The following is an 8,322-nucleotide window of genomic DNA, read 5'->3' on the forward strand; positions in this document are numbered from 1 at the left end:
AGCGCACCGAGACAGATCTGGCGGCCCTCCACCAAAACTCTGTCAGAAACCATGATGATTCAGGTCGGAAAAGATCGCAACTCCTCCAACAAAACGCTAAAACACCGGCCCCATGATGGGCGCCAACTGTCGTGGTTCTAAGTCTGACAGTAATGTAGGGGGTAAGTATGGAGAGGCGAGGTCTTAGCTATGGAGATGTTGTAAGGACGCAGGGTTTACGAGTTCAGGCCCTTCTCGGAGGAAGTAAAAGCCCTACGTCTTGGAGCCCGGAGGCGGTCGACTGGATTATGTGTGTATGAGTTACAGAGGTGCGAACCTTTGTCTCGGAGGAGGGGGTGGCTTATATAGAGTGCGCCAGGACCCCGGCCAGCCCACGTTATGAAGGGTTCAATGTACATTAAGGCAGGGCATTTCTGGTAACGCTAGTAATAAAGTGCTATGATGACCATAAAAGCTACTTAATGACCGACCGTTAGCGTGCGGGGCGCCTTTAGGTCTCCTGGCCGTCGAGTGGTTGGGTCATGGTCGAGTGATTGCTTCTTGGTCGAGTGTCTTCGAGTTTGTCGAGTGGGACACCTTCAAGTTGATTGAAAGGCGATTTCTTCTAGAGATGTCCTTGGGTAGGGCAGTTAGGGCAGGTCCATGACCCTACCCTAGGTTCATAGCTTCATCAGGTGGTATTCATGGTACTCCAAAAACCCCTTGCTACAGGAAGGGTGATGCAGTCGAAGCAGCCGAAGCAGAAGTGATTTCGTCTGATGATGATTTTGAGAAGATTGCTTACCCGAAGAATGCTAAATGTGCTGCTGGTACTGTTGCTGGTAGAGGTGGGAAGAATGTTGTGATCACCAAGAGGAAACCGGCAGTTGAGTCTGGGAGCATAACTTCCTCCAAGAGAGCATCAAGATTGCCTTTGAAGTGGCGTTCTCCTGTCGCTCCCCTGAAAAAATATAGTTACCCTCATCTATCCAAGGACCGGAAGTTGAAACAGTATGTGTTGAGTAAAGACGGTCTGGAGAAGTATTCTGAGTGATTTACCCTCATCTGTCGCTCCCTTGCCTTGGAGTTGTAGTGTCTGAACTTCTGTTGTTGTATTGTCTGAACTGCCGTAGTTGTAGTATCTGAACTTCTGTTTTATGTCTCCTCTTGCCTTTTGAGTTATAGTGTCTGAACTTCTGTTTGTTATTGTATCTGAACTTCTAATATTTTTTTACCATCCTTTTGTATTCTGCAGGACAAGCTACTGCATGTTTACCATCCCTGCGAATGTGATTGACCTCATAGGACGTGTCCTTTATACGCTTTTTGATGAAGGGCAGCAGATGGAAGGAGACATAATGGATTATCTCATAAATTTGTCGAAGGATAAGCCGGAGACCTCTAAGATATTCACTAGTGCTGACAGGGTTGTACTTAGTCCCTACTTCATACAGGTTTTAGTTCTTTGCACCCCTATCTCCTTCTTTTTGCCTTAGTTTTGTTGTAGTAGCATTTGGGAGGTGTTTTAATTGTGTTTTTGTGAATGCACAGTACTGCCTGGAGTATGATTTCTTTGGAGCAACAGTTCCAAAGTTTGATGCAAAAAAATCTGTTGGTCTCCTCCCAATGTTTGTTCGCAAGGAAGAAGACCTTCTTAACGCAAAGCTGGTTAGGTTTTCATAACTCTTGCTTTTTTTAATTTCATGTGCATCCTTTTGCTGAGTTTGTCAAGAAGTTTTTGTTCATGCCGGTTCTTCAGTACATATGCTTTTATAGTTTGTGTTCACCGGTCCTTTCATTCTTGGCAGGTTTTCTTGATTCTATTCAAGCCAATTGGCACAATGGCGCACTACAGTGTGTATGTGTTGAATAGATATCGTGGGAGCATTGACATCCTTGATTCACTTTCTTACGATAATATGCAAACGTCGCGATCGAGTTTCCACGGGGACTGCCAAAATATCGTGAGTGTTTCTTAGCCTAAACCTCCTTTCACATTCTCTTGTTTGACACGAATTTTATTATGCCTTGTGTTGACAAAATATATTGTTGTCTCTGTTTTGGTAATACGGCTTGAACTGACTGTCATTTAGAAGTTGAACTTCTGCTATTTTGTTTAAGTGGATCTTATGCAAGTGTCACTTTTTTATGTACCTGAACTTAACTATTTTGGTTAACATGTTTTTGACTTCATCTAATTTTGTTATTTCCGGCAGATGAAGAGATTTGTTGGGTTGCTCGAGGAGGTGTACGGCAAGGCTGCATACAAGGCGAGCAAGCAGCCTAACCGGGTGACTATTGCAAAGCGGCCGACTTTCATCGATGTTCCGAAGCAGAAGAGTAATGATTGTGGTTTCTTTGCCATGAAGTTCAGCTCTTCGTATGATGGCGATGAAATTGTTGAAGATTTTGGTGATGTGGAAGTATGTTCTGTCTTTGTTCTTGTCTCATCATCCTTTGATTATTCTTGTGTGTTTTTGCTGAGACGCTCCTGATGTGGTTTTAGATATCCGTTACTAAACCATCGTTTTCACCTTTCTTTTGTTTGTAGGCTGCTGCAGATGACTAGAAGGCTAAGTTCATGCACACTCTGATTTTTAGCGAGAAGAATGAAGTCGTGCGTTCAGAGCTCCCTAAAGAGATCCAGTCCTTTGGCCCATGAATTCGAAGCATTAGTTTCATCTGTAGATTTGATTTCGTACAGATTTTTAGGTTTGATAATGATTGGAACAATTCCGTAAAGATTTAGTTGTAAGAATGTTTTTAGTGATTTGTGTATCTATAGGTGCAGCACTATTACTTATGATATTGTGGACAAATGCATTTGGTGTGAAGAATGATTTGGCTTTGTGAATTTCAATGTACTGCATCGTTTTTCAGTATCCATGTGTTGAATGTTTTTGCCCCAACAGATGTACCTGAACTTCTGCCTCGGTTTTGGTTTAACTGCTTGATTTTTTTGTGTTGTTTATTTTCGGGCTCCCAACATATGATCGTAGACTTGAACTTCTACTTTGAGATGTGGCTGGGCTGCTGGTTTCAGATGGAGAGGATATTTTGTGTTGTGTAATGTATTGGTAATGTTCAACCCAACCAATATGTATGCTTTTGCGTAGAATCTATATTTGTTTTTTTGTGTTTTTTTCAAGTGTGAACGTATTTCATATGTAAATCTGTGCAGAAATATTGTTGACGTTTCTTTATCTTTTGTCAGCATTGTACATGAACTTCTGCATGTATCCAAGCAGAACTTCACATTTGAACGCGTTGTCTTAGGCTTGCTAACCTTAGTTTATGTGGTGAAACTTTACTTTTTAAGCATATTTTTTCCTACATCGATTTTATATACCAGAACTTCTTCTATAAGCTAACCTGAACTTCAATACTATATGATTATTTGCTGGTTGCACTTTTATGGAATACAACACGAGCACCTCCTGCCATAATATACCAGGACTTCTGCAGTAAGCTTACTTGAACTTCACAGTATATGTTTTTCATGTTTGTTCTTGCTTGCACTTTCATGCAATACATCATCAGCACATCACTTCATCCCATAACATACCAGGGCTTCTGCAATAATATTACTTGAACATCACAGTGTATGTTTTTCATTTTATTACTTCTTGCTCTTTCATGCAATACATCATCAGCACAGCACTTCATCTCATAACATACCAGGACTTCTGCAGTAATACTACGTGAACTTCACAGTGTATGTTACCAGGACTTCTTTGAAAGTTAAACAATAAAAGGGGATGACATAATATTCTGGACATTGACATGACATAAGTTTGCATTGTGTTAATTGACCTATTCTAACTGTTCATCCGCCATGCGCTCCTCCTAGGCTTTGGTTGTATAGGTTTTTTCTTGACATGTACCTCTTCCTCTTCATCTTCCTCTTCATCGTCCTCTTCCTCTTCCTCTTCATCATCCTCTTCCTGTTTCTCTTCATCGTTCTCTTCCTCTTCGTCTTCCTCTTCTTCGACGGTGTCTTTGTCTTCGTCTTTGTCTTCCTCTTCCACCTCTTTCTTGTTGTTGGCTCTGGGTTTTGCTTTCTGTTTCTTCTCTAGCTTTTTGCTTGTCTTTTCAGCATCTGCTCGCTTCGGGCATGTTCTTGCATTATGTGGTTCATACTCCTTGCATATGCTACAAAGTCTGGTGCTTGCTTTCTGTGGGTGTGGTCCCTTCTTTTGTTCCATAACTTTGGGTTGCTGTTTTTGAGATTTGGGCTGCTTGACCTCCTCGGCATTGTTTCTTTCCAAGAGTGTTGGACAAGTCAGGTTGTTGTGTCCCGCAACCTGGTTGCACACACTACATTTCATGTGTCCAAGTGGCACTCCATTCTCATCGAGCACCATGACTCTTCCTGCAGGTGGTGCCTTTATTTGCGCTCTCTTGTCACTTTTCTTTGCTACAGTAATTTTCTTCCTACCCTTTGTTTCAGAATACAGCGGCAGTTTCATCGTCTCTTGCTGTCGCTGCTCCATTGATTGGCCATCACCCTGCTTGCATTGGTTGGCTTCAGCGGCGGCGTTGAGCGTTTTAGCTGCATAATAGTGAAGGTCATCTTCAATTTCAGCGTCCTCTTCAGCCATCCTTTCGTCAGCATCCGCTTGATTTGCTGAATGTATTGCATCAAGCTCTTCCACGAGCCTCTTGAGAACATAGTAGGCTCTGTCATACTGCTGGTCACATCTCATCGCTTTCTTGTTAACCATCAAATTCAGCTGCAGCAAGATGTCTTGCTTCGATAGCCTTGAGCTGCCATCCGATGCGGTTGTGTTGTAGTCCCTTATATCAAAGGTTGGCTGTGATTTTGCAGTCTTTGTGTACCGTTTGAGGATATACTTGTTTCAAAATTTGTCAGGCTTCAGGTAGTCCAGTATGTTCATAATGTGAAGCCAGAACCGGCCTACATTTTGCGATGAATGCAGAATACATAGTTTGTGAGCCAGCAATGAGTTTCATAAATTTTGATATGATACTACTTGTCTAGCTATTTAATGAGTTTGTTTTCCCGCTCACCTGTGTGTGTCCAGAGCTTGCATTCACACTCATATATTTCATTGTCTGGGTCAGCTACAACCTGGAATTCATGCTTTGACCAGGAAAATCTTTCTTCATCATCATGGCCAGGCTTGTTGTGGTAGTACACCAGGTACTTAGTGGACTCTGCTGTACGCTTTGCGTGAAATAGCGTGGCATTTCTCATCCTATTCCTCATCTCGGTGTACACGGCTCTCGTGTACTTGATAGACATGTCTTCCTCGTAGCCGTAAGTTGTCTTTGTCAAAGGATTGGTCTGCACATGTCAAAAAGTAAGATATTAGTCGAAGCAGAATCATGGGTTTCATTTTTTAAAATTCAAAGTGCACATGTTGAAGGTAAACAGAACATGATGGTGGTGTTTTGTACTTGTCATCATACCATGCTGGTCATTGTTTGCTCGTTCTCCTTCTGCATCCGAGTTTGTGTGCAAGCATTGACCCGCCTAGCAAACTTGTGTAGGTTCTGGGTCCCCTTGACAAACCCTTTCTTTAGCACGTGGTTCATGCTCTCGCTTCGTTGTGTGGAAGTCATTCTAGCACAGAAAATGTTCTTGTAATATGTTGAAATCCACATCTACCTATCACTCCAGAGCTGCATCATCATCTGGTCGTTCTCCAGGTGGTACTTGTGCACAAGTTCAGCCCAGGCATCTTCAAACTCCGTTGGCATCAGCGGCCAGTTCAATATAGCTGTGAACTCCTCTTTGAATGTTTTATACTTTTTGTACAGCGACGCGAGGTATTCCCTGTACTTCTTCAATATGTGCCAACGGCATAGCTTGTGGACGGTGTTTGAAAATGATTGTGGTATAGCTTTCGCCATCGATGGGCACTGGTCTGATCGAATTAAAAAAATGAAACTTGATTCTTTTTTGTACTGATGGTGAACTTATGTTGCACAAGTAATTGAACTTCACATCTAGTAGTATGGCTATCTAAGAATGTCACATGTATTTTTTTCTTACAGTAGTGTTGCTGAACTTCTGTGGTACCAGTGCTTGAACTTCACAGTTAGTAGTAGGACAAACTAGTAGTGTCACACTCAAAAAATTTCTTACAGCAGTGTTGTTGAACTTCTGTGGTAGCAGTGATTGAACTTCACATAAATAACTATGTTTTTCGGAACATGCTACATATTTTTATCTAACAGCTTCGTCCTTGAATTTCTATGATTCATGTACTTGAACTTCACATTCATACCTAATTTTTTTCTAAACATGTGACAGATAATTTTGCTTTCTTGTATTGCTAGTTGGACTTCTGTGCTAACAGTGGTTGAACTGCATTTTTACATATTTTTCAAAAAAACAAATGTACCCAACCAACAGAGACCCATAGACTGAAAAGATGATGAAACTTGAGGAGTTTTTTTTGAACTCACCTGTTAGAATGCAAGTTGGGTTCTTGTTGTTCATGCACCATAGAAATGTATCGAACATCCACTTGAATGACTTTGCATCTTCGTCTCTTATCAGGGCAACGGCAAATATCGTTGACTGCAAGTGATGGTTTGTTCCAACAAACACTCCGAGGGGCATATGAAATCTGTTGGTCTTGTAAGTCGTGTCGAATGTTACGCAATCACCGAAGTCTTGATCGGCTCCTCGGCAGCTTGCATTGGACCAGAAAATGTTTTTAATTGACTTGTCTTTGTCCACTTGGATGTCATAGAAGAACTCATCATTTATTGGCTTCATGTCTTTGAAGAATGAAACAAGTTTTAATACATCATCCAAATCATCTTTCCTTGCATTTATGGCTTTCTTGCAAATCACACGCCAACATGCATTTGTTATTTTTGCTATCAAAGAGGTTGTGAGCTAGGATGCTATTTTACATTGCAGCATGTGGGTGTTTGAATACTTACTGGTTTAGTAGGTCTCGTCCGGTGATGCTTAGGAAGTAGCTTCCATCTTCATTTGCAGATAGCATGGACATGATTGTTGTGTGCTTGACATCATGGTACTGCAGGAGCTTTACATACTCCAGAATAGTGGGGTCATAATTCTTGTGTGAGTGCAAGAATACCAGCATGTCATCAGTTTGCATGAGCTGGTGATTATGATTGTACTCAATGTCCACTGCCACGCATGTGTCATCCTCCTGCACCTTCACCCTCATTCTTGCATTGCAGCCCGTCCTCTACGATGTTTTGTTTCGCTTCCTGTTGGCCTCTGAAACAAAAGATGTGTGTATCCCTTGGAAGGCGCAAACAAAATACTTGTGGTTGTCATTTCCACCCGTCTTCCTGATTCCAAAACCAGCGTTCCTGGCGTATCTGTTATAAAATTCCCTTGCTTTCCCTACATCTTTGAATCGCATCTTTAGTCTTGGTATTAGATAATCCGGTAGATCCGGCGTCTGCAGAAAAAGAAAAAAAGTTAATCCAAACAGCACGTTAGAATGCAGTTTATGAACTTGTTATTCTGGAGGGAGCAGAAAATGTGCAGATAATACAAGATGCGTATATAAATATTTTTTGTTTCACTTACGTGCGTGTATGATGGCAACTCCGCCGGTGTCGGCTGCTGTCCCTCTGGGATGGGGCATGGCGGAGTAATCATAGCAGGATGCACCAGTGGATCACGAGGAGGAAGGAGGGCTGAAGATGGCCTCTCTCTTGTTTGCGTCCTTTTTGCTTGAGGTGATTGTGGAGGTATTGCGATCCTGGTCTTGGTTCGCTCTTTTGTTTTGTGAAGCAATCCATCTACCTTATGCCCCGTAGAATTCTGACTTGTAGCAGCAGCAGCAGGATTAAATGGTGGTAGTGTGCAGATCACTCTCCTCCGTGTGTGTGTTGCTGTTGGATTTGTCCTGGGATCCGGTTTAGTTGCTTCACTTTGGCATTGATGAGGCACACCAGGATAACCTCCAGAGTTACACGCAGGACATGAGCTAACCCCCTCCTCCATCGGCGTGCTTGGGAGCCTGCTTGTGGATACAAAGAATCCGCGGGGGATTTTCGGCGTCACCCAATTAGGTGGAGGCGCAAACCTGTGCGGATAGGGCTATGACCCAGCATCTTGGAAGTATTCGTGTGTTTCGGGTGTCATCCATTTTTGGTCTGGAGCAGGTTGGTAATGCTGTTGGTGCGTTTGAGGCGTGACCCATTGAGGGGGTGGTGCAACGCGTACAGGCTTTGGATTGTGTACATGCTGCTGGGAACTTCTAAGCTTCTTCATGCGTCTATCATCTTCCTGACAAAAAAGAAAAAAATGTGTATTAGCACACAAGTTATATCTGCATATACCTTTGTAACTGAACTTAGCATTATTCACAGCCTGAACTT

The 8,322-nt window shown here is 42.4% G+C and overlaps 1 protein-coding gene across 1 annotated transcript; it reads right to left on the reverse strand.

The window, feature by feature from the left end:
• Positions 1-4,838: 4,838 nt before the first annotated feature.
• On the reverse strand, positions 4,839-5,856 carry LOC147979118 (protein FAR1-RELATED SEQUENCE 5-like). The gene is made up of 4 exons (XM_087515047.1): positions 5,612-5,856; positions 5,413-5,566; positions 5,011-5,287; positions 4,839-4,897 (listed from the first exon to the last, which is right to left on the reverse strand). Exons 1-4 carry the CDS (start codon positions 5,854-5,856, stop codon positions 4,839-4,841), a joined length of 735 nt encoding a protein of 244 aa, XP_087371173.1.
• Positions 5,857-8,322: the final 2,466 nt, after the last annotated feature.

This window comes from Triticum urartu, chromosome 3A (genome assembly GCF_056163025.1).
Source record: "Triticum urartu cultivar PI428250 chromosome 3A, HENAU_Tu73, whole genome shotgun sequence".
NCBI lineage: Eukaryota > Viridiplantae > Streptophyta > Magnoliopsida > Poales > Poaceae > Triticum > Triticum urartu.

Bases quoted from the DNA above. Each gene is read 5' to 3' on its own strand.
- LOC147979118 (XM_087515047.1), bottom strand. From the start codon at position 5,856: ATGGCGAAAGCTATACCACAATCATTTTCAAACACCGTCCACAAGCTA. The intron at 5,288-5,412 runs GTATGATGACAA...TGACATGTGCAG, and splicing joins AGCAAACAATGACCAGCATG to ACCAATCCTTTGACAAAGAC. The intron at 4,898-5,010 runs GTGAGCGGGAAA...CGCAAAATGTAG, and splicing joins CAAGCTCTGGACACACACAG to GCCGGTTCTGGCTTCACATT.